Raw genomic sequence first — 26,007 nt, 5'->3', positions numbered from 1 at the left:
TTTCATTACTTTAATCTTTATTGCATTACTTTATACTTCAAAGAGAAGAAAGCTAGATGGCTTTGATTCCTTGTAGGTGATGATTGAAGGGACTAAGTTTTGCAAGTGATTTGTATCTATTTGGAGTGCAAGCCTACTGTGAGTTGAACCCTACCATTAACTTCATCTACCTTCTATGGTTATAGCACAGCTCACATTTGCAGCCCTTTGCCTTCTGTTTACATCTTCCTGCTTCACTCTTGGTTCCTCTGCAGCAGCATATCTTCTGAAGGAACCTGCTCCTTGTTTGGGGATTTCTGCGGTAGACTGAAGTCCTGCAGGAGTCTCACTAGGAAGTGATGTTTTTGTATGATAAGGGAGTCACCTGAAACTGTGTCTGTGATTCTGCTTTCTACGCTTCATTTTTACTTGTGTAATGTTAGTGCAAATGAGATCACAATGAGATTGTGAATTTAGTGCTGTGTTTGTATCTAAGTGCATTTTAAAATTCAGAGAAAAAACTTGAAATTTAAAATTGTCTCTAACGCAAGCATTATTCTAAAATTACCTAGTTTAGGTAAATGAGTCTATATATAAAGCATCTGTCTTAAAAGATATACATCCTCTCTTCATATTGTGCTAGAACATATCCATGAAGTCTAGAAGTGGAATAAAAATTTTAATTTTTCATTATTTGTAAGCTTACATAATTAGTATACTCTCTTCCCCCCATTTTATTTGAGGAATATAAATGAGTTGAATGGAAAATTAAAAATATACAGTAAGATCTTTATACAGTATTTGCGATGTAAATCTATTATCTAGCTTTATTCTTTAATGTGCATTAGCAGATCTTTTTCTGTGGAACAAAGGATGACTAAGATATGGAATGTGATTATGTAGAGGATCTATTTTGAAAGTAACATATTTAATATAATTTTAATTTATTTTATAATCTCATATTTTCATGTAAAAGACTGGCCACACATATAGTATAAGAAATGGTAAAGCTCACTCTTGTGGTATGTTAAGAGAAGTGCAGAAGCAACAGCTTTTATTCTTCAGTGATTTTTGTTTGCATGTAAATATTAGAAGTGACCCCCCTTCCTGCTTTCTGTAGATGTGGCTGTGATATTTTCATTCTTCTTGTCTCGCTGGACATGGTTTCTTTTGTTCTATTTTATTTCTGTGGTCTAAGAAACTTTTCAGAATTGATGCAGTGCACTCTCAGGCTGCTGGACAGGTATTAATGCTTACAGCACCACTAACTAAAGCTGCTTTACTAAAACTCACTGGCTTTTCATCAATCATGAAGTTACGAATGCAGCCAATGAAGGAATTGCGTGTAGTCAGGCTTGATGTTAGCAGAGACTCTGGAAAAAGAAGATCAAAAAAATTAAATAAATAAAAGTTTAGAGCTCATGATGGGCAAAATAATCAATTTGGTAGCAGAACTTTGCTACTAAGTGCAGCTCTTCTGAATCTTGTTTTAAAATGTTTGGCCTACTGCCAGTGTCCTAGAGGCCATTAAAGTATGGTTAGTTATCTACAGTTAAGTGAAACTCTTGATACTATATTATCAATAGAGACACAATTTTGCATTTTTTGACAACTACATTTTCTTTTAAGTAACAGAGTAGATGAGTCCCAGTGTCTGTTTTTAAAATTTAACGTCACATGTATTGTAATCTGTGTCTGATTTGTTAGTTTGCCTTCAGTTGGCTGTATCTGCATGGCATTATTTAGTATTGTATCTCATTTGTTGTTGTGAACTTCTGTGTAAGAGTTTCCTGTGCCAGGCTGATAATAGCATTATAGAGCCAGTGTATGGCATTGCTTTAGTATTCTATAATTAATGTAGAAATAGAAGGCTCTATTATGAAGCAGAACAGCATTTGCAATTACCCCTTTATATTACCTCTCTGGGAAGAGTTCTGTCCTAATAAAATTCCATTTTGGATTTAAAGAGTGAGCAGGCATCTGTGCATAGATTTTATTATTCCCTTTAGGCTCATTTTACCTCCTGGTAGTGTGGGATGGATGTGAACACCACGCATTCAAGCCAGTAATCCAAGATAAGCATTATAATGAATTTTGTAGTTAGAACTGTTAATGATTGACATGCAAGGCTCAGAGAAATAATGCTGCATGTTTTCACTGAGAAATGTATGGGAGTTGACTTAAAAATTGGATCACGTAGTGTTGATTACAGTTTGTATATGAACCCCAACACAGTAGCTCTGTTTGTTGAATAAGGGAAGGAAATGTAGTAATCTTGGCCCATGCCTCACAGATGGTCTGTGAGTCACAAATACACAGGAGCAGAAATCTGTCTAACAGAAACCCCTTGTAAGAAAAAGAATCTCCATTTTATCTTGTGTTCAAAGATGCCATTGCTTGAAGAAGAGGAAAGAAGCCTACCAGCAACTAAACCTTGGAACTCAGTTACAGTGACAACGACTTTCCAATCCCATAAATAGATAAATCCCTTCTTAAAAAAGAGTTAGCCCACATGGGAAGGAAAAACAGAAAAAAAAGAAATTTTGTTTGTTGTTGGCTGACTTCTCTAGTGTATCCATACCTTGCCCTCCAGCAGCTGTAAATGTTTTCATTTCAATGAAGCAGCACATCTTTTTCTTTGAGAACTTGAGGCAGAACATTTATGATCAGCTCTTGAGCCTTTGAATTTTACCAGGTTGCTCACATATTTTGTTCTTTTTTGAGATGAAAACTTAGTCTTTATGCTTTCTCTAGAAACAGGGCTGAAATCTCAGAACAATGTACCACAAAGATACCAAAAACCTACCTGGTACACCTCCAATAAACACCGGCTCCCTGTGGTCCATTGCCTTTGGATTTAGCGGCCCTACCACATGGTTGACTTCAGAGTCTACGTCCAGCTGCACCACATTTGCATCTCTAATAACTGAAAGGAGAAGGAACAGAGATCAGCAAGAAGTGTGACATGAGTCTTTTATGACAGACAGGAGTCATCTCTTTGGTGTGAGTATTTGATTTAGTGTTTGCTAGATTGGGTGTGAGGCATCAGTGACAGTTTGTGAGTGGATTCTGGGTAGAGCAGGACCGATGGTAGAATCAGTGGGAGCAAGGGTGCTTTTGAGTGGGGCTCTTGATCCCTGGTGGCAGTGTTTAGGCTCCAGGTTATGAGCATACAATGGCTTGTGGCTTAAAAAAACTGTTGCCCAATCACTCCCATTTAGGGATATATTGGAATGCAGTGAGACTTCTCCCTTGCTTGAGTGCCTGGATTTCCTTCAGAAGGGAAACAGAATGCTTGTGGAAAGGGTGTGCAGACTCAGATCGCTTCTGCAGTGATAGTGGAAGACATTCTAAGTCCACATCTAGACAGGAAGATGAGGTGGTTCAAAGCACCCAGGAAATGCTTTTTGACTTTCAAAACCAGGAAAGAAGGATGACTGTCTGGCACAGAGGCAAAATCCCAGCTGCAGACATCTCTCTATCATGAGCAAAAGGTTCCCCACATCTGTCTTGTTATTTGACTTTTAATGGCAGCATATACTTTTACCTACTGCATTCTATCAATTTATTTAACCTCTAATAGGGAAAGGAAGACTATAATCTGGTATATGAATTAGGAAAGGTAGCCAGAATTTCAGATGGGCTGCTTCCTGTTCTTTGAACAGGGGGCTTCCATCTTTGTTTGCTTTCCCTATCATTGTAGGAACCAGTGCTTGTCTTCCCAGGAAGCCCTACAGTTCTGTGTCTGAGGGATGACTAAGACTGTGTCTTTCACACAAACTTGGGTCTTGGCAGGTGAAAAAGAACTGAAAATACTTCTGCATTGCCAGTGCTCTAGCCCATGGAGATGGAAATCTGGGGAGCAAGAGACGGGCTTTGTTACCTTAATTAGGGAACAATCACCTTTTACTGACCTGCAATTCGATGCCACCTGCCGTCGCAGAGACTCTGTTTCAGTGTCACTGAAGTTGAAAAATCCCTGATTCCATTATTCAGTTTCACAGTAACCTGAGGGAAAAGAATATAATCATCACTGTAAACCCCCTCCTTTTCTCTTTTTACCTTCTGTTGTAGTAATGTTGTATTCCTCGCTCAAAACATGTCAAGTATCCGAGAGAAAGGAAAACATGGCTTCATTAAATTCTTCAAAATAAATAAAATTTTAAATAAAATTTAGGGTGGGTTTTTTTTTTTGTTTGTTTTTGGGGTTTTTTGTGGGTTTTTTTTTGTGTTTTTTTTTTTTTTTTTTTTTTTTTTTTTGTTTAACTGTTCAGATTCAATAGTTCAGAGACATTCCTAATTATCTCAAGGAAGAGTTCAAGAAAAGATTTAAAAATAAGAGCTAATTTCACTCATTTACTAGTACCTCTACTCTATAATTTCCTGTGTGATAAATTAGTGTTTACAGGCATCAGATGATGTTTTTGGCATCTTGCTAGCCACTTAGTAAGGAAAACAGTCATGAAAACCCAAGTATAAACAAGCAGAAAAGATATGAGAAAGGAATGGACAGCAAAATTAAAAATTACTTTAAAGTTACTTGTTCAAGCTTACAAGTAAATCTCTGGCAGAGCTAGAAGGTGAACATAATTCTGAATTTTGCACCTCCATTTTAGTTAATGGATTAATATCTTTTTTCATGGAAATGGTGCAGCAGCAGCAAAACAGTGTTGGGGCCTTGTTGTGAGACATGAAATTCCTGGTGGTGATTGCCAGAGAACTGCAAACTCTGAGCCCAACCACTCAGGCTTTTCAAATGTTGAAGTTGTTCCTGATTATGCTGACTCTATGCTGACTGGAAATCACATAATCATAGAATGGTTTGGATTGGAAGGGGCCTTAAAAATCATCTTGTTCCAACCCCCCCGGCGTGGACAGGAACACCTTTCTTAAGATCGGATGGCTCAGTCACATCAAACCTCGCCTTCAACATTTAATGTGATGGGGCATCTACACGTTTTCTGGGCAACCTGTTCCAGCCTCACCACCCTCACAGCAAAGAATTTCCTCCTAATATCTAATCTAAATTTACTGTCAGTTTGAAGCCATTCCTCCTTGTCCTGTCACTACATGCCCTTGTAAGTAGTCTCTCACAAAGAATAAACTTATAGTTAATTCTAGAGGGTTTTGATGCAGTTGTAACCAAAAAATATTATTATATTTTCTAGCAGGGCACCAACAAACACAATTAAAATGATCCTCATGCTCTGTTTTATCCATTCTTAGGCAAAATGTATCGACTGAAGCAAATAAAGAATCACAGAATAAAGTGACTCCTTAGTAAATCACTCAGACAAGCTGTACTGGTAGAGATGTGTACATTTTAAAAATTAATTATAGTTGCTGATCTTGTTCGTTCAGCAAAATGGTTTTCACAAAACAGGTCTTTTGTAATGCATTCAAAGAGAGCAGATAGTTAATGCTAAAGACACACAGATCCTTACTAAGAAGGTACTGAACTGCTGCAGTGACAAGAAGGGAAAAGCTGCTTTTCCAGGGTGAATTTTGTTTATGAATTGCATTTCCATTATACAGGAAGGGAGGTGTGAAGCAGTAAGTGAAGCAGCACCCTTTGTTAGACCAGCTGGTACAGTCGGGAAAACCAGACAAATTATTGGGCATGCAGAACTTCGGTTAGGACTTGACATAAGAAGTGCTATACTGGACTGGTTCTATGCAGACTCAGCATTTAGGTGTGGCATGGTACACATCAGCACAATGTACTTAAGAATTTCTCTTTTAATTCCCTAGATACACGGGTAAGAATGGGCTACATCTTACTTAATGAGCTGTCAAAAGTTAGGTGGTCTAAATCTTTGCTTGTGTTGTTCACTTAAGACTGAAATGTATTACTGTAGATGTGCAATGCCTAGCATGAAGACATCCAGATTTTATCAATAAACACAATAAAAAATAGCAACAACTGTCTGGTGTGTTAATTTCTAACCTCTCTCCTTCATTTGAAATCCAGAGCCTGTAGAAACCAGGCCAACAGAAAATCAGAACTTTTCCTTTCCCTCACTCTTTCCATCACACATATATCTGATAAAGAAAGAAGAGACTGAGTGTAACTCAGACTTATCGTTTAAGAAATAAGAAAAAAAAAATTATTGATGGTTACTTGTAACCATGATACATTTTTAATGTGTGGGTGAAAGAGCAGTGCCAAAGAGTCAGTGCTTTTGCTTCTTTTCAGCTCACAACAAAATATTTATGCCTTGTATTAGTAAAGTGATCTGAACTTGCCACAGGTGTTATTTTTAGTATTTTAAAGTAAATATTTTGTTTGGTTAATCTAAGATGTTATCATATTTAGGGGAGAAATAAGAATCAGTTAATGGCAAATTTGTAAGACAAAATCTACATGTAGCAAAGCCCAAGTAAGTGGAAGAGAAACCAGTCAAGGCAGTGGAGGAGATGTGACCTTGTTTATACCTGTCCATTTCTCATGTGCATATTCAGGTACTCTCCATTCACGCTGTGACCATGCAGTAGGATTCCTGAGCTGCTTCGAGGACGTATTTCAAAAACAACTTCAAATTTCAGGCCTAAACTGAAGGATTCATCTGTGAAGTAAAAAGAATAACTTTTTTGTTCTTTTTGTCATCTGAGTTAGTGATGAAATTGGACATTTATTCAAAGTCAAAGTAGAACATCAGAGGGTGGATTTTATTTGTTCTTCAAACTATTGAAATATGAGATAGCATGATGTGCTGTCAATGACCCATTTCAACTCTTATTTTGATTGGAGTACTAATAAAGGTTTATTTACTTTTCTCATTATTTAGAAAATGTATTTTGTTTAAAAATGTTTCTTAGCAATAAAATGGACAGCAGAAAGTAAATTATTTGTATTTTTGGCAGTTTCTTATTGTGCAATTTCCTAGACACTCAGAAGTCATTATTGAATGAGTGGGAGTTCACTTGAGCTTTGATGATTCAGTCGGAGAAACTCCCTTTTTCAAACTGGTGACAGGCCAGAGAGCAAATTAGAAACACTAGTCTGATTCTTCTTGGTGCTGCCAGTGAATAGGGTTTTGCAGTTTCCTTTCCTGTTCAGATCAGAGCCTATGTGACTGAAACACCCTCCTAAAACTCTTCCTGGAACACAGAAGGCCAAAATGACAGAAAAGATATGTTCTGTCATGCTGTTCTGTATCAAGACGTGCCGAAAGCCTTTCTGCAGGATTTTTTATTTACATGTTAATTAAAAAAATAAGGGATGACCATTTGATGGTGTACTTGGTCTTTGCCATGTTGACTTCTATGCTAATTTTTAACATATTATGGTCTGTTCCCTCACTAAAATTATTCCCTTATTAAATTATTATTTGAAACACATACATACATACATACATACAGATGTGTTTATTTAACAATGTTAAGTTTCACAGTGACATTGTGACCTGTCAATATCATCTGCTTAGCACAATAGCGATCTGTTTCTGATAATCCTTACAGCTCACAGCCTTGGAAATTACCACACTCTTTAGTGAAAAATGCCATTCTGAAGCACAGTGAATACCACAGTCCTATTTGGGGATACATTTGGTTAGGAGTATATTACCAAGGACGACATATCCTCCTCCTGATGAAAAGTATGTTCCTGCTTCTGATGGGCCTTCAAAGCAAGGTGTTACACTAAATGTCTGTGAAGCTGAAGTAAGTGGTCTTCCATTGAGCTGGAGGTTGCTGAGACAGCCACTAAAGCTGTAGACAGAGTTAATCTGAGGGGTAAAAAAAGCCTTGATTAGTAAATAAACTGCTTGTGGAAGGAAAAAGATTCTTCTGCCCTTAGTTTTACTTGTTTATAAGCTGTAAGGCTGTGATTGTCTGCACATCAGTTTTGAACTAAAAAAACAATTTCCAGAGAAGGGAAGGAGGAAAAATGGTTCTCATAGCCTCTCATGTCTTTTTGATGACTTCAAGGTAATTCCAGCTTGTGTTGTTTCTCAGTCCTTACTGAACCGTGAGAAACAAAACACAAGTAGGGTGAGGCAGTGCTATACACATACCTCATAGCCTCAAGGCAAGATGGTCTACTTTTTCAGAGTAGTTTATCAATCTTGTTAGGCATATAACACTAACGATTACCTTGAAAGAGAATATAATGTTCATTGTTGGTTCAACACTCCTTTCCGTATACTTCAGTACCGAGCTGTAGAACAGAATCCTGACCTCTAGGTATCGTCTTAATTAAAACAGAGGTACTGTGAGAACATCAAAATGTCTCCAAAACTCATTCTGTATCTCAGACCTCAGGGTGAAATTGATTTTGCCTAACATTACTTGTCTCATCTAATTTTGGATGTCACTAGGATTTTTCTGTTCCTTATGGACCCTTGGTTTCCCAGCTGCTGCTGCAAGGCTGTGGAAGCCTTACCCAGCTACCACCAGCCCAGCCCTGTGGAATGCTCTATACATGAGCTGAGCTGTCTGCTCCTTAGCAGGACGAGGGTCAAGATCTTAGTCAGATTTTGTCTGATCTCATCCCTACAGTCAGCTTTTGTTTTAACTTTACACAGAGGAATGGGGTCTGTACATGGAGATCTGCTTTACCTGGATGTTTTTCACAGCTTTTCCAGGAGCTACACCTCCAATATAGAGTGGTTCAGTGACTTGCCAACCATTCACATTCCCATCAAAAGATTCTTCTAGCACTCGGAGACCATCGATTATCAAGCGACCGATATTTTTGCCTCTAATAAATATCACCTAGGAAGGGAAAAAAAATGTGGAAGATTACTTTAATCTGTTAATGGATCACTACTGTGCATTAGAAGAAGATGAGACATTTGAGAAGAAAAGTGCATGAGTGATGCTCTACAAGGCTATTTTGCTAACTGCCAGTATTCTTTGCTGGACAACCCTCATTTTTCACATGCATATGAAGGCTAGATAGTAAAACTGCTGCCCTTCTTACATTCTGGTGTACTACAAGGCAGAGATAATTAAGGTGTCATAAGGTCTACTGAGATCTACCTATCGCTGCATTTAGCATTTTCACGGTCATCATTAGTTTTATGGTATGAATTCATCCAACCTCCTTTAAACACTTAAATGCCCAAGTCAGTAGTTTAGTAGCTGTAGACTTCCTCTGTAGTTAATGAGGAAATACCTACAGAGGGAAATTCACCTTGACTCCTAAAATTGTCTTTTTATTTTCATAGACTACTGAGGCAGCCTAAGACAGCTGTGCTCCTTTCTTAGGCACTTCAAAGACATTTGCTGAACAAAATTATTCTAGTCTTTCCTTTAATAACTCATTTAACTCTTAATTGCCTTACTGCTCTGCTTGCTTCCTTCATTTCTGTTCAGCTGTTAGTGTTGGGAATTGCTGAATTTTTATAACTGACTCACTTTCCTGTCCCTAGTTAATGACTTAATAAAATGCTGCGAGGAAGAGCTAAAAATATTTATGGAAGTTTCTCAACATATAGGCATGTTTATGAATACATGAATGAAAACTCCCTGAGCTGTCACATGAGCAGTGTCTTTACTGTAGCCTTGACAGCATGTGCCATCATGATTTCTTTGTTTTACTTACATTGTGCCACAGACCATCATTGTATTTCTCTTGGCTCTTAATCCTTATCTTCTGGTGACCGGCGTTAAACATAAAAATGAGTCGGCCATGAGCAACAAAAAGGGCCAGGAAGTTGGTCTCTTTTTGATCCGAAACGTAGCAAATCATTCCGTGAGATGAGTGAGTTTTCAGACTGATAGAGAACTGAGCTCTGGCACATAAAAACACAATATTCACATTAAAGCAGATACTTTTGATTTAAATCAAATGTCAGGCAGAGGAAGATTGAAATTTTCCTTTCATCCAAAAAGATATTCATCTGCTTTATGGAAGTAGTGTTTCTGAGAAACATTCTGTGCTGGTTTTTTGAGCAGAAGTCAAAGCTGGAGAAAAAGCTTCCTGGTGAAGAACATTTTTTCAAAAATTAAAATCTCTAGAGGGAATAAGTTCAATGCAGACCACCAAAATCTGACAGTACATTTCCTTTTATGTTAAACAGCAGGGCTGAGGGGATTTTTAAGTGTAATGGCACGGAGGCCTGATGTTTAAGGCCTGTCTGTTATACCAGACTCGATTGAAGCTTCTCCTTCCTCGTAGTTCCTTGTGAAGTCCAACAAAGCATAGGAAGTCATGCCACTGTTGGTTTGACACTGTCACAGTGAAAATTTCTTGAGTGATTGCTATTATTACTTATGGTCTAAAGCATGGCAAAGCTGTATTGGTGTAGGACAGTGCCAGAACTGGTTCCTCCTTCTTCTGATGTCAGGTCTAACCTAGTTTCTATTTTTCATATTGTGTCAAGCATCTATACATTACTAATGGCCTCTGTGTACATTCCACAGACACTCAGTCCCTTGCCAATATTGTTTTAAAATGACACAACTCATTACTTTTTAAAAATGAACATTACTAAAATGAAGCTTTAATAAAATTTGGCAAATTAATATATGCTTTAGGAATGAAGGGGGGATGAAGGTATTAGAGTTTGGGTTTGCCTTCATATGGGTGCCATCAGAATTGCCCGAAGTTAAATGTATTGAATTAAAATGAACATAATGACTTTCTAATTTAAATCAGGAAAGAACACTCTTTTTTTCTGAGTTAGTGGTCTGGTATGCTTCCAGGAAGTGCTGTGCTGTTGAATTTATAGTCTTTAATGGAAAGTATTAAACCAAAATCCTTATTGGATTTTGAATATTGCATGAGATATTTTGTGGGAACATGAATATTAAATTTCAACAGTATCTGGACTCATTATTACTTAGATTTCCATTATGGCTTGAGTTGGACCAGGTTTTCATGGCTTTTTGTCTTGCTGCACTGTGAAGATTAAAATAGTGGCAAGGTCCACTCAGCATATTACTGCTTCCTTTCTGCTTTAATGCCTTTACTTCTTGTGTAAAGAGACTGATTATTGTGCAATGCTTGTATAGAACTAACATTCTTAAAATCTTCACACAAATAGGCAAGGAGACACATTTTGTTAAAATGCAATGCGCATGAAGCTTCCACAAGAGGGATGTAACTGGAAACACAATCTATGCTTTTCTCTTACTCAACTGAAGCACCTTTTAATATAACCTAACAGCAGGCTCAACACAAAATTTAGCCTAAGATATAAAGGAACAAAGCCAGGATAACAGTAGAAATGTGTCCCTTAAAAAATAACTTGAAATACATCATTCTCCTCCCCAGCATATTTCATTTTTATTTCTAAAGTCACTTTACCTTTGACTGAAATCCTTTGGTATGTGGTCAAATTCTTGCCGGCTGTTTGCTGTTCCTCCAAATTGATAGGCATGTTCAGTTGCCTTGGGATTCATGGGCAGGTGGCACTGAGGCTCTTTTTGCAAATTCACTTGATAGAGTTTTTTGAGGCCAGATGAAGGCTGTGCAATCTTGTCTTTATCTCTTCCCACCTTCATAGAAAAAGAACTATTAACCAGAATTTTTAGCTAAGATTGGACATAATAAAAGAGCAGTATAATTTATATATGTAAACTAGTAATATATTGTTTCCCTACATAAATACCAGGGTTGTTTCTGAGTCAAATTTTCCTAGAACAGATCTACTGTAAATGCTGATTAGGACAGAACAAAGGATAAACAAAGTACTTGTGCAGCTAACATAATTACAATTATTATTTTTGCAGTTTTCCTAATCAAATCTTTTTCTCTCTGCTTCTGGTGATATCAGCTATATTATAGGCACGAGAAGATATGCTTGGACTAAAAAGTCTGCATGCTGGAGGAAGGTTTTTCCCCATTTATATTAATATGTGCTAATTGTACCCAGTAGAGAGCCATACAGAAGCAGATGAGAACAGAAGCAAGCTTTTTGCCTTTAGAATACAGAAGAAATCAGAAAGGATTGTTTCTGAAGCACTGTTTTGTAGAGGTCAGGTATTTTATTTTATAATTCTAGCAAAAGAGAATGATGCAAGTGTAGATAGATTGGGTCAGGGCAATCATTTCCAGTGATGGAATATGTAAAGGAACAGGATCCTGTTCATATATTTGGCATTGCCTTTATGCATTTTTGATCCATAATTTGGAGAATTTTGGAAAACTTTAGAGTGGTGGTACTGGAGCAGTTTATAGCAGACCTTTTTATTACGGTTTCCTTTGGCTTTTGATGAGTTTTTTCCTTTCTTATGGAGAAGAGCAACTGGAGGAGATTCAACAGGGCATCCATACAAAGATGCCTGAACTTTCTCAGAGTACTTCTGGAAATCCTCCACTTCAACCTCTTGATCCAACCTGTGTTTCAAAGAGGAGATGACAAGAACAGCTTTTTTTTCTCAAGTGTTAGAATTGTCTGCATAAAAATCTCAGAATTTTACATTTATAGTTTAAATTATATTTGAATGGGTTTAAATTATATTTAAATATTATATTAAATTATATTTGAATGGTTCCTTCTTGGATCATGGATGAAAGTACATATTGATCAGTCAATGTATGGGTAACGAGGACAACCCATACTACATCTGCCTTTTGTATACATGCTGGCATAAACAGAGTGCTAATCTGCAGCATCAAATTCAACTTTAAAATTTATATAAGAATATTTCATAAAACAATTAAGATCAACACATTCTGACCATTTTTACATGACCAAAGTCCTAACCTCCCCAGCTTCTGCAAGATGTCTTAATACAATTTTGTTTCAAAGGCAGACCTGAGAGCTACATAATATAGATGTAAATTACAGCTATGCAAATTATTCATTGCACCAGCAGCATTAGCAGGTGCAGTACCGAAAGCATATTTCATCAAGTTATTCCCACCTTAACAATATCTTAACCTAGCAGATCTGTGCCAACAGATTACATGGCAAATAAGGTAAGAATCTTATTCACACATGCGGTCTAGCCTCACAAAATGAGAGAGGAATTTTTATTGTGATGATAAATCATTTCTCATGAGCTACTATTCAAGCTGTCAGGCAGGGCAGTGACTGCCTGTTAATGTGTTTGGGAGGATGTTACTCACCTAGTGAAGTAGGCATTGCTTATGCAGCCAGTGAAGTTGGCTTGCTGTGTTCTGAGGGGAGAGCCACCAAAATAAAACTTCTTGATGCTGTCTGGGCTTTTCCCTGCTCTGTCCTTTGCTGGGTTCTTCTTGCTCTGTTTCTTGTCATCAACAGTCAGCTCATACCTGCAGAGCAAAGCATCCATTTTGCAGGCTAGCTTTGGAAACGTCGGTGCCAGTGGTCAGACAGCACAGTACATGCACCCAAAATGCTCCACTCAGTGCATACACACTCAGTGGTGCTGCTCAAAGGCACGAGAGGACCTTGATTTCAGCTGTGCAGTGCAGTGCATTGGCAAAACTGTGTACACAGGCCCGTGGATTGAATATTACCCTGCAGTGAATTGTCAAGTCTAAAATTGCACAGTGAAGAAAGACAAACTAGGGGGTTGCTGATGAAGGGATGGAGCCACCTTTGGGGTAACATAAGATCCAAGCACATGCTAATTGTTTATGATCCTCTCCCTTTCTCTTTCATCACAGTGCAGTGTTTGAGCTTTTACAATTCTTTTTACCTAATCTGATTTTGCAACTTACAAATTGTTGCAATAGTCAGGGATGATTCTCTAGCTTTATAAAGAAACTGATTATACTAAAGCATTAGACATTGATTTTGTTTTGCAAACGCAGGGAAACATAATCCCCAAGGCACCTTTTCACGCCTTCAGCTTTTCAAACTGTGATTCTTGGATGCCAGAAGTCATAGGTACAAACCTTCATTTCCATTAGGAAAGTAAGAATGCTTGTATCTCATAGGTAGAGATATCTCAAGATAAGAATCTCAAGATTCTTAAAGAAAGTTGCTTTGAGCATGTGACCTTCTAAAAAAAATTAAACATATAAACAATAGTAAAACATACCAATAAACCAAAGCTTTCAAGAGTTACAAAGAGCACAGAGAGAGACTTATTTCCTACTGCTGTATTTAGTCATGTTTGTGGCTGCCAGTGCTAAAAATATTTTTAACATGTTTCACTGTGTACATCCCAGATGAATGCTTTATGTGAAGATGCCTCAATCACTATAGGCTAAACTGGGAATTGTTTTAACAAATTAAAAGAATTAATCCTGTTAAAAAATTAATCTCTTGCTAACCTTAAATGTTATTAAACTGTTTTCTTACCTGAGAATGAAAAAAGGACTAAGCTTTCAGAAAAAACTATTTTCATTTTAATAAAAATTCCCATCATCTTGAACTCAGGCCCAAGTTTGTCAGTCATTTTAAAATCAGTCATTTAAAGAAAGCCCCACTCAAGTATTTAAAAGTAAGTGCTAAATGATAATGTGCTTTACAAGAAATATTTATGCTCTAAAGGTAGGGAATAAAAGATGCTGTACAGCTTTACCTTTCTGGGGTGACAGAGGTAATGATGAAATGGGTTTTTCCATCATTGTAATTTCGTTGTGGTGACTGAATTTTGGTTCCACTTGCATTTAAAACCACAGAACCTCTCTCCATAGAGATGGATAATACATCTGACTGAAATACAGACAAAAACACCTTCATAAGCAAGTATTACACAGAAAAAAAAATAACAGTTCTGTGAATTTTTCTGTTGTTTTTATTTTTCTTCTCTCTATGTTCCCCATTTGTGCTTAATTTGCAAAAAGTTATACTCTGAGAAGCAAAACAAGAGATGACATCATTAGAATTTATATTGCCAGTTTTAAAGTCTGAATTCTGGGAATTCTGCTGCTGATTATGTTTCATGTACCTGTCACATGAGCTCCCTCCATGTAGCACAAATGTATGATGTTCACATTTCATTTGTGTTTCTGGTATTGTATTGAGCAGCTGCTACTGCGAGATTCCTGCTGTCATAAGAACAAGACATCTTCTTTCTTTTTCTAATTCCCTCTGATCAGACCCGTTCAATCACTCAAAATTATCTCAGAGATAAGATGCGCTATCTGGGTCAGGAGTTTGGGATCACTGTGCCACTAGCAGAATCCTCTCAGTTCCATTAGAGCAAATTCTGCCGCTGTGCACTGGTAGGAATCGTTCTGCCTCATTCTGCGCTAAATAGCTGAACTTCTGCTTGTTAAGTAGGGCACTTGGCACCTCAGGATTAGAGCTGTTGAGTTAAAAACATGAAGTGGTGTGTGCGAGGCCTCATTTATGCAAAAGGTGTGGGGAGCTCACACGGTTACTGATTTCAATTGAAGGTAATTCTCCAGGCTGCAACACGGGAAAGTTTGAAGTGGTTATCGGTGCCACGCAGCCTCCCCTGCTGCACTGCTGATGATATTCTGCAAGCATCGCAGAACAGACATTTGGGGGTGGTTGCAAATGTTCTGGCATCTGAGCTCATGCTCGCTGCAGATGTCAGTCTGAGCCTACAGCGTCTTGGGATCGCTTTGTCTCACACAACATTTTGTGGGTGCAAGTCCATATTTGTGCCCGGATCACACTTCTGAGGGGGTATGCAGAGCAGCCTGGCTTCCCAGAGCTGCAAGGAGCCGTTCTCAAGTGCAGCTTTTCCAGTCACACATGGAGGTCTGAGTGCCATCTGGGAATACAGGCAGCTTTGTGACTGATTTCTGTCAGCTCAGCAATGCTCAAAATGCCGTGCCACTAATTCAAACAAACTTTGCTTCTCGGTGATTGTCTGGATGGCAAATGTCAGGTCCTAAATATTATTTGTACTTTGGTAGCACCTGCAGGTCCAAATAGGGATTGCAGTGCTGCTGAGCACAGCAAGATGCTCTGTGCTTTTCTGCCCTAAGGACTTCAGCGAGCACAAGTGGATGCATGTTAATTCTGGGCATATGATCCTGTTATCTTCTCAGCATCAAAATAACATCGAAGCATTACTGGTTTTCATCTATAGATCAAATGCAAACTGTAAAAATGAGGTCACCAGTGAATGCTTCTATATTGCGGACTGCTTTATCTTGAAACCATAAAGTGAGAAATTGTATTATTCCCTTAGTATTCTCCTGGGAAAAAAATTAAAAGGTAAAATAAAACAAACAGTAAAAAAAAAAAAGATACTTACTCCTTCAGAATAGTAAAACAACAGCCCACTGGGCTGCAAGGTCCGGAAATTAAAGCCTCCTTCAAACTCAGTAAAGAGGGACACTTTTTGGCTTGATGCGATGAAGCTCTCACCATTGAAATATGCGTTGCGGGACATCTGTGTATTGAATAAAACTAAATTAGAAGTACAGCTCAAAAAACATTCCAATAATACAAAGAATGAGGCTATTTCTTTATTTTCTTTTTTTTTTTTTTAAACAGTTGCATCCAGTTCAGTTCTAAAAACCAATTTTTCCTGCATATCTTACCCTAATTTATATAGGCTTTCTCTCACATAATGGGAAAATCTTGAGAAAGTGTAGCAATTTTAGACTAAGTCAAATTATTCCCAACTTCCTGGGATCTTGGTCCCATCCTAAGTCTGCTGATGTTAAAGAGCATGACAAGTAGAGGCAGAGGTGCTCATGCGCCTGTCTGAGCTGTGTGGCACTGTACCACAGTTCCAACATGTGACATGTTACTTTGTGCGCTGTGCTGGCTACTGGGGTAGGGTGGTCTATAACCCTCTGAGTCTCACGAGCAAGGCTAGGTCCAAGGCAGGACAAATTGCAGATATCTTCCATGTTGACAAAGGGTGAGGTGGTGTGATGAGTTCTACAAGCAATCCTTCCTCTTCACAGGTTTGCAGCATGGCTTTTGATAGACATGGCCACAGGAGGAAGACGCCAAACACTATCTGGATTTGCCAGCCTTGCATTGTACTGGACAAATGGTGAATGATAGAAAGAACCAGAAGCTAAATGGCAATTTTCTCAGAGCTAATGCTGGTGCAGTTGGTGTGTGTATCACAGAGGAAGAGCTGATCTGGCTTAAAGGGAGAACTCATTTGAAGGGTGAATTTTTTGCTGTCTTTTCCATTTCACACATCTGTATTAGGATGCATGTAAGGATGATTCTTCTCATATCTTTAAGAAAAAAATGAATTACACTGGAATATTTCCATTCAGAATGCAATACATAATTTATTGAGTTTTCACATTGCAGTTTCACATATGAGAAGAATTTTAAGTGAAACACCTTGTGCTATAGTTCAGAGTGAAAACTGGGTATTATGTCAGCAGACTTAACAGACACACACAAACCCACCACCTCTGCCAGTCAATGAGTGCACAGTCATTTCCTTGGTGGAAGACTGTCTTTCCATTGTTTGCAGTAAAACTCAAGCTCCCAGCTATACCCATTGTCAAAATTGCTGTTATGTCACAAATGGTGTTATGCTTACCAGTGAATCCTCTGGGCACCCATAGCTGATTCCCAGGGTTCCTGGTTCTTCCAACAAGTTGAAATCCTTCTTTTGGAACTGGAAACCCTTCATGCAGCCTTTAAAGCTGATACTTCCTGCCAGATGTGAACTAATGCTGTTGGACAACAATGCCAAACAAACTGCAGTTAGATAGCTCTTGCCTTCCTGAACAGGATTTTGTTGCCAAGATGTTCTAAAGAATTTTGGAAGAGCTTCAGTTATTTGCCTCACTAGTGCACAATTCTTGTATCTTTATGTAAAACAACTAATGAGCCACATTCTATGTTTTGAAAAGTCAAGATGCACCAATTATGATAAAAATAATGTATTTATAACTACTTACAGTAAAAATAAATATATTTTTATCTCAATTTTTTTAGCTTTGAAGAGAAGTTCTGATTTAGGTTTCCTGTCTTGCTTTTACTAGCAAGCTCCATTCTTGGCTTTGCAAGCAAATGGGTGTGGAGCGATAGAATGTAAGAAAATAAAGATAGTGCAGAAGGTAGTTTCACACCTGAGGAGTTGCAGCTGTACTAATCACCAAAGACTAAGAACAGGCCTGTCCCTAATAGGCCACAGCTGTGTCCAATAAGAAGAAGGGTGCTACCAAAGAGTGGGTCAGCTGGGTGAGAAGAGAGTTGGAGTTTGTTGGCTGAGCTGTGAAGAAGAAGGAGTCAGTGCTGTGAGGATCTGCTCATGAGAAATCACTTAGAAGGTATGGAACTTTTTGCAATAAGATGACAACAAATGGGTCTCTATTTCTTATGAAAAATACTAACAAAGGTCAGGGAAGTAAGAGTAAGTTCTACTTGCTGATGTGTGGGTTTACATAATTTTAAATGAGAGTAGTGGGTGGGCTTCCAGGATCATTTTTATGTCAGATTTGAGGTAGATAGCACAGCAGTGAATCCCAATTGCTCCTACTCATAACTCTTAGTTTTTCAACTCCACACATTTCCAACATACCAGCACAATATTACAGCACAGGATGATTATAATTGAATTTATCCTCACAAATCTCAAGGTGCATGAAGAAATCATTTGCATAAAATCACAGTGAGTCTGTGATAGGGGTAAGAAAATTACATGGGAGCTGCTGCGTACCAGTCCAGGAGATAGTGAGGGAGCAAATACCCTGAAGGAGTGGGTGTGAAATCCAGAGTTCTGACCTGGCTGCCTGGAAGCAGTCTTTGTCCTTTAAATAAGATGTGCCTTAGCAGTGGGACTCTCTTCACCTCGTGTGACGTGATACTGTTGACATTGCTACCTGCACTTGTTGTCTGTGAGTTCCTTTGCTCCACAGTGAAAGCAGCAGGAAGGCAAAACCAGCAGGAAGGCTTCTGCCATCCTTACTGGGATTTGGATCAAATTGTGGGGTATCAATTAACCACTATAATCTTTACTCTGATTGGATGTGACAAATATGTCTTTCTGTCAAATGCCACAACATTTTCTAGAAACAAGCTATAGAAGAAAGGCTTCTGAGGTAATTTCTTCATTCAGTTAAGAGTTAAGTACCCAGTGCTCCTACCTACCTTTAGCTTTCTGCTTTATGCAGTGAGTGAGGTGGGATAAAATAATGTATGGTGGTACTTCCAGATTCATTTATTTGGAGAAAAAAGGCAATTGACAGAGAAAAATGCGTTTGAAGAGAGAAAATTATGTTGCTTCAGGAGAATATTAGACTACTATAAGACTAGAGCTAGTTTCCCCACGCTGCTGCTGCCCTGCAGAGTTGGTTAAATGTGAGTCTGTCTGCAAAGAGGAAGCATAAATATCAGTAGTAGATAGCAGCAGCAGTAGAGAGAGTAGTACATCATCAGTAGGATACTAACTTATGCTCCTATAAAAATAGAATGATGCCACCACGTTTGGTCTGTACTTTTTGCTGACTACTCTTGTAAAGAGAATGAAAGCTGAGTATAATATCAGAGACAAAGCTGCACCTCTGCTTAAATAATTTCTGTACATATTTTTTAACATTATAATTGATAATATTTTTACAATGCCTACGGTATTTTTTATCTGATACTGCCTATTAATTGAGATGCTATTTTTCCTGCTTTGACAGTACCTTCCAGGTGTTTTTCAGAATAACCACAATCTGCTTGGAAAACTGCAGGCATAATTCATGTGATTCATCATTTGTCCTATATTTGTGAACAAGTCTCATCTGCCATTGAGCTGCTCAATTGCCTAGATTTCTAGGTCCTTCTGGGCTTTTTTCTGTGTTCTTTAGCCTTGATTAATGAGAGTAATTTTCACCATCCTTCTGTACTTTCTTTCTAAATCATTAATGTATTTAATACCAGCCCTGAGAGAGATCCTTTGAGGATGTGCTGTAGACTTTTTATACTGTGAAAATTGAAAAGTTACTACTATGTCCTATTTTCTCTTTCCCAGCTGCTTTCCAATCCACTGCAGCATTTTCTGTCTCCACTCCACTAGCTATCTTAATAGCCCTTTATGAAAGACCTTTGAAAAGAACTATTTGAAAGGACAGTTAGGGTTATACTCTGTTTCTCCCTTGCCCACCACTTGCCTGCACGTTCAAATAACTACAGGAGATTGAAAGGCATAATTTTTCTTTACATGAAGTTTATCACTGTCTTAAAAGCTTAAAGATTAAACACTTTGTATCTCAGATATTATTTTTCAAGTCAGCAGTTAATTCTGACAACAAAATAAAGAATAAAATGTCACAAGATTTACCACTAAGTCCCAGAAGCTGTTGCTCAACATTTGCTCTTTTTTTTTTTTTTTTTTTTTTTTTTTTTTTTTTTTTTTTTTTTTTTTAACATGGAGGGTATTCCTGTTAGCAGTTATGACACTTGAAACAGCAGCTGGAGCCTTTTTGAAAATTCTGGCCTTGCTGTCTGACCCTGGGAATGCATACTGCCTATCAGAAGAGAATATTCTTCTTCAAGTAGCCAGTCTGCTCTCAGGGCGTGACCCTGGGGTCCAGCAGATTCCTGTGGCAGGAAATGAGAGTTGCACAGTCTACTGAGATTAAACTGCATTTCTGTCAAATGGTACAATAGGAAAATGAGACCTTTTCTTCCCACGCCTACACAGAGACAACTGACTTCGATCCAAAGAGAACCTGAGACAAATCAGAACTGAAATGCTTAGTGGGAAAAAGATCATCTTTAGATTGAAAATGTGGCTGGTAGAGAGTTTTGGTCACTTTTTGCTGAGCAAGAAGCAATACCAATTTTATATGTTAACATGTTTTCTGAAAAAGCCTTTTTGTTTGAAGAACACAACTGTTCCTGTTACCCTTTCTAAAATAGGGCCAGTGTCAGTAAAATTTAATTGTGCTGGATCAAGCCTTGTCTTGAGTACTTAAGAGTTCTGAGACACACTTAAAAGAGTGTCTGAAGGGTTGTTTTACATAAGGTTGATGCCAAAGAAATTGTTTCATTCTTACTCCTTAAGGACAGGCCATACAACTTTACATATGGTGATTAATTGAAAATACTGATTTAATCTCATTTGTAAACCAACCTGGAGTGCAAGATCTCAGTAGGTGCTCCTCCAATGTAAATGTCTGTGAAGGGCATTGCTGTTCTTTCATTGTCCACACTTTTTATGTGTCTTCTGTCTACTACCAAGATCATCTTCTTGGAATTGTGATATATAATAGAAATCTGAAAAGAAAAGCATGTGCTTAGAAGTGTAATCTTTTATTAGCTGTTATGGTGATCTTGCAAAATTGATTGCATCTTTGCACCTTCTGTTTGAAAAGTTCCTCCCATTTAACAGAGAATTTGGTTGTAAATCGGGAGAGGCTGACAGTGATTACTAGTAGGAAGTTTGTTTTGATGTCACTATTTTTCTGATGACTGAATCCTCAGGATATTTCAATTAAGAATAAAGAAAAGGTATCAAATTCTACAGTGTGGCAAACAGAAGTTCTGTAAACTTCAGAATGCTTTCTTGATTTATCCAACAGTTAAGGCATACTTTTAAAAAGTTATTTTATTGTCAAAGCATAAAAAGTTAAATTGTTCTTTGCTTAAACGTGAACAGATCTATAGCCGTAGTTTTGGTCACGAACCAGACTTTGAATTGACATCAAGTAAAGGGCAGGAGAAGCAACTCACTATGGGGGGAATTTATTGCTGTCACAGTTACATTGGCTTACAGCAAATTCCCTGAAACTAAATGCAAGTAGATATTTTACATCTGCCAAAGTCCCTAAAATACTGTGCGTATATAAAAGGTTGCTACCAAATCAACTCTCTTTTCAAAGGAAATAGTAAATGCTGTAATTCTTGTAATGCAAAGCATAATAACTAAGGTGATCAAGTTATCATAATGACATGGTTTTACTTGAGGAAAGTTTTATATTTGATATCGAGGACTGTCCTTGATATAATTTCATATGGAATTAATAAAACTTTCTCCCATGTGAATGGTCCTGTCCTTGGCTAGTAATACACACAATCTGTCTACAAGCACTGATTTATGAGGAGGCAGGGACAGCCTTCCCTTTCCTCTGCTTGGAACTGGTGGGACTTGCATGCCCTCTGCTCTTCTGCCTGTTCTACCATATCACTGCCTGCCCCTCGTCCTTTGGCACCTTTCATGGCCATTGGAGCAATTATTTCTGCTTGGAGCCTCTGGGATAATTGGCCAAACAGCTGTGATAGTGACCACATCTGTACCTCATGAAATTTAGCATCGTTAATCCTAGCCTTCCTCATGGAGTCCTCGAGAAGCACGGGGCCGCTGCTGAAACCAAAGTCATAGCGGAGGTACAAGAAACCGTTCTGCATCTCTAGGCTGAAGAACATGCTCTGTGTGAAAACAAAACAGCAGTCAGAAAAGGACTGTGTGGCAGCAATTAAAAAAAATTTATAAATAGAGTTATAAGATTGACATTGGGAAAAGTATGCTGGGAAATAAGTTTTTATTTGTGGAAGTCTAACACATTTTCTACATTTTTATATTTGTAATATATGTTTATGTATGCACATGAACATAAAATTGTTTTATAAGTGTCGCTTTCTTGGAACACTTGGAATTGTTTCCTTATAGAAATAGTATTTGGTAGTACAGTGATGTCACTATTCTCTACCAGCAAGGTATTCCTGATGTGAACACACCTATTCACTGTTGAAATAATACCACATGCCCTAAATGAAAGATATTGGACTGGTGAAAGCAATGTTGTGCTCACATGGCCGTGTCTGCATTATGAAGTTCTATCACGATGTCTGTAATTGCTCAGGATTTTGTCTTTTCACAGCCCTAATCAGCACTGATGTATTTACTGAAATGATGGCAATAGCTGGAGTGTATTTACTATGTATTTGGTTTCTAGAATTCCTGACTGCTCCTACTTTATGATTCAGTTTCTGTTTTGTGGCTGGGTGACCTAAATTTTATAAGCAGGAGCTGTACTTTAGAAAATCTTTAGGGAGTGCTTGAAATGAAGATCACCCTAGAATTGGTCTTGTTCCAAAACTAAACATAAAGAAACAGAAACAAAATTTTCAGCAAATGTGCATCTGGGTTAATGCTTTCAATGTTTTGTCTTCTCTCCTGGTGTTCATGGCTAATGGAAACATGGGAACAATAATTCTCAATTCACTACTGCAAACTAAGAATTGCTGTCTTTGACATAAATGAGTCCACCTTCTGACTCTAAAGGAGTAGGTTTTAATCTAGCACTTTTAAATGAAACTGTGGCTTGGGTTTGTTCTGAACAGCATAAACTTGAAAATTAAACAAGGATTACATTAAGAATATTTATGAGCTGGACTACCTTACACAGACTTTCTAAAAGTGCTTGTGAGCAGGCAAGGTCTCCCACAGCTGATATCCAACTTGATTACAGTTTCAAATGACAAATACAAAATGCATACATCTCCAAGAAATGTCTAGGTGCTTTTGCTGTGAAGAAAAATGAGTGCTCTGCAACTTTTAACAGCAACTGCTTAGTCAAAACTTCCTAAGAATAAAGGTTAGTGGCAGCATGCTATGCTGCAGAGCAAATTGCTTCCCACCACCCTCCTCTGGAAGTTACTCTAAAGGCAAACACTACAGAGTAGCTCTTCTAATAAGAGTGGATTTTTTTTTTTTTCTAAATGCTTAAAGCAATGTTACATGTAGGTGTCTACACAAGTGTCTGTCTGTGGATTGCATCTGCATAGAAAAATATTTTCTGTGGCTTTTCTAGTCTTTTCTGTAATCCTGAGCTTGATATGGAAATGCCCAAAGACAAAAAAAAACCCCAAAACCCCATGTTTGTCTTCAGAAGATATTTTCATGTCTTCAAACTCTTACAGAGATTGCATCAGTCTCACACTTCAGAAAAGCTCCTGACATTTGGATCAAGCCTTTTTATTTGGACTGCTTTCTATTTTCAGTAACTTAAATATTTAAATCTAGTACAGCCTGAGGCACAGTTATAAAGTGGCAGCTACCATGAAGTGGCTGCTTTTTGGGAGTTACTTCACAGAAATTTCCTATAACTTTGATTGAGCATTCACATTTAAATAGAGACACAACAACTGGGCTTAACTGGAGTCTGTCTTGAAGTATCATCACGAGCATCTGACCAGTTTGAAGTCCTGACTGTCTCTGGATAAAAGCAGAGTCCAGCTCAGGGCTTTGGCTTCCTGAGGCCTTTGCAGAGCAATTTCCAGTTCCCTCCTAATGTATACATGCACCAGACAAATACAAAGTGTTTCCTCTTCCCAGAAGTTAAATGTGAGGACATATACATTTTGCATTTTCCAAGATGTTCTAGGTACAGAGGGACTTGTGGTGCCAATGGATAAAGGGTAGTAGCAGGAACTTGGTACTCACCCCATTAATCATCAGCAGGATCAATCCATTGTCTGTAGGCGTTCGAACTTCAATGTCAAATCGCGTCACCTGGCTGAATTTTCCCCTCCTCTCAATGTTTCTGGCCAAGGCATAGCCAGAGCCATCAAAGAAATAGCTCACAGCCCTGCTCTGAGTGAAAGCCAACTTATCTCTATGGAAAAAACAAGCAGGGAAGAATTAGTTGGCCCCATTTTTGGTCCCCCATTTTAATTTAGGGGAACTTAAATGCCTTTTACGTACTTTATTGACATAATTGTTCTGAAGTTCTGTTCTGTCTGGCAATAGTGAGACTGGTGACTTCCTTGCAATTTTTTTCTGGGAATTTTTTTTCCTGAGAAATAATGTGTAGCTTTGAAGGGGCATCTAACTCCTTCATCATTATAGCATGCTTTTATCCTGTGCTATACGTAGAGGACGGGAAAATTCTTTACTCATCCTTGTAAAGTGATAGGCCCACAGCACTTCCTCGTTATAAGGATGCACAGATATGTCTATTAAGAGCTTTCCCAGTTTGTGCAGAAATCCATTTGAATTCTCCAAGAACTTTAGCTGACTCTGGTATGCTCTGTTCTGGAGAGCAGCAGCTTGCACTCCCTGTGGGAATGGTGTGGGAAGCTCATTTTCTCTATCCCAACACTTCCTGCATTTCTTTCCAGTGCATGCTGCAAATTACTCTCCTTTTCTTTCCAGGGAGAGGTTCTGCTGTTGCTGCCTGTAGGGTGAGCAAAATGCCTGCTGTGTCTGTGCTAAATGAATGCTGCAGCTGATGTTCACTTCTACTTTAGGAGCTGCATTTCCCAGTTTGTGAAAGCCTCATCTAAGGAATATGTGTGGTGGCTTTAAGTGTATGGCAGCAGTAAAGTTTTGTACAAGCCTTCCTAGCTGTACTTCCCTCAAGGTTATCTGGCCTAGTAGACCTGACTGCCTGTGTCAGTATCACTTGGAGCAAGTGATTTGAGTCAGGAGAAGCTCTGTCCTAGGCAAGCAGTGGGGTAAGGAGGGAGCCTGGAACAAGCCCCAGCTAATGTGGCACTTTCCTTTATGAAGACATGAACAAGATTGTGAGCTAGCTAGTGGAGAGAGCAGGAAAACCATAGAATATCTCACGCTAAAAGTGACTCATAAACAGCCCAACTTCCATACATACATAGATTTATAAATAAATAAAAAAAAATTAAACTTGTCCATGCCTAAGAGCCACCAACTTCCTTCTGGGACGACTCAATACCACCTTCACTTTTTTAATTTGAAGCAGGAATGAGCCATCAGGACCGGCACTTGTAAGACTGTCCCCTACCTGGCACAAGGTGGCGATGTGGCGGTGTCGATGTTGTAGACGCGCTTGAAGTTGTACAGGCTGATCACATCGTCGTTCAGGGTGGCCAGCTCCAGGCAGCCGATGAAGCCGGGTAGGTTTAGGCTAGGAGGGAGCTGTGCAGAGGACAAGAAAGAGTTAAAAGGAGAAAGGTGGCCCTCTTTAGTTGGGTGTTGTGAGAGCATTTGTGCCTGGGATCTGTTTTGTCCCTGTGCAATTCGTATTTTCAAAAGAAAAGGTTGATGCTGCTGAGAATAGTCTTCGTATGATATGGCCTTTGGGCTGTAAGTGAAAAGGGAGCACATAAAAGGTCTTACAGTGAGAGAATTAGGCCGGGTAGGGCAACTGCAAACAAAAACTTTTTCTGTGGTTTTGGTGGGAGCATGCTTGGAAACAGGGAAAAAGGTTAAGATTTGACTAATAAGAGAGCTTACTCAATGTCTTTGAATAACTCAGTGAATATTTCATATCTAATGCATAGATATCCTTCACAGCCAGAAAAATAACTGCATACCATAATTAAAGAGAGA

General features: G+C 38.4%; 1 protein-coding gene across 1 annotated transcript in view; it reads right to left on the bottom strand.

Moving 5' to 3' along the window:
- The window catches only part of LAMA4 (laminin subunit alpha 4), a 96,548-nt gene continuing 70,541 nt past the window's right edge, over positions 1 to 26,007 (bottom strand). The window contains exons 22-38 of the mRNA XM_058800875.1: positions 25,460 to 25,593; positions 24,142 to 24,313; positions 21,993 to 22,124; positions 20,830 to 20,972; positions 17,302 to 17,437; positions 16,039 to 16,176; positions 14,386 to 14,519; positions 13,001 to 13,165; positions 12,112 to 12,265; positions 11,234 to 11,424; positions 9,527 to 9,716; positions 8,539 to 8,694; positions 7,547 to 7,706; positions 6,415 to 6,545; positions 3,894 to 3,987; positions 2,786 to 2,905; positions 1 to 1,352 (exon numbers count right to left, since the gene is read on the bottom strand). Of these exons, the coding sequence (XP_058656858.1) occupies positions 1,207 to 1,352; positions 2,786 to 2,905; positions 3,894 to 3,987; positions 6,415 to 6,545; positions 7,547 to 7,706; positions 8,539 to 8,694; positions 9,527 to 9,716; positions 11,234 to 11,424; positions 12,112 to 12,265; positions 13,001 to 13,165; positions 14,386 to 14,519; positions 16,039 to 16,176; positions 17,302 to 17,437; positions 20,830 to 20,972; positions 21,993 to 22,124; positions 24,142 to 24,313; positions 25,460 to 25,593 (2,496 nt within the window). The 3' untranslated portion in view covers positions 1 to 1,206. The remainder of the gene's footprint in view (positions 1,353 to 2,785; positions 2,906 to 3,893; positions 3,988 to 6,414; positions 6,546 to 7,546; positions 7,707 to 8,538; positions 8,695 to 9,526; positions 9,717 to 11,233; positions 11,425 to 12,111; positions 12,266 to 13,000; positions 13,166 to 14,385; positions 14,520 to 16,038; positions 16,177 to 17,301; positions 17,438 to 20,829; positions 20,973 to 21,992; positions 22,125 to 24,141; positions 24,314 to 25,459; positions 25,594 to 26,007) is intronic.

This window comes from Ammospiza caudacuta, chromosome 3 (genome assembly GCF_027887145.1).
Source record: "Ammospiza caudacuta isolate bAmmCau1 chromosome 3, bAmmCau1.pri, whole genome shotgun sequence".
Lineage (NCBI taxonomy): Eukaryota > Metazoa > Chordata > Aves > Passeriformes > Passerellidae > Ammospiza > Ammospiza caudacuta.
The sequence above is the reverse complement of the archived record's forward strand: the minus strand, read 5'-3'. Positions and strand labels throughout refer to the sequence as shown.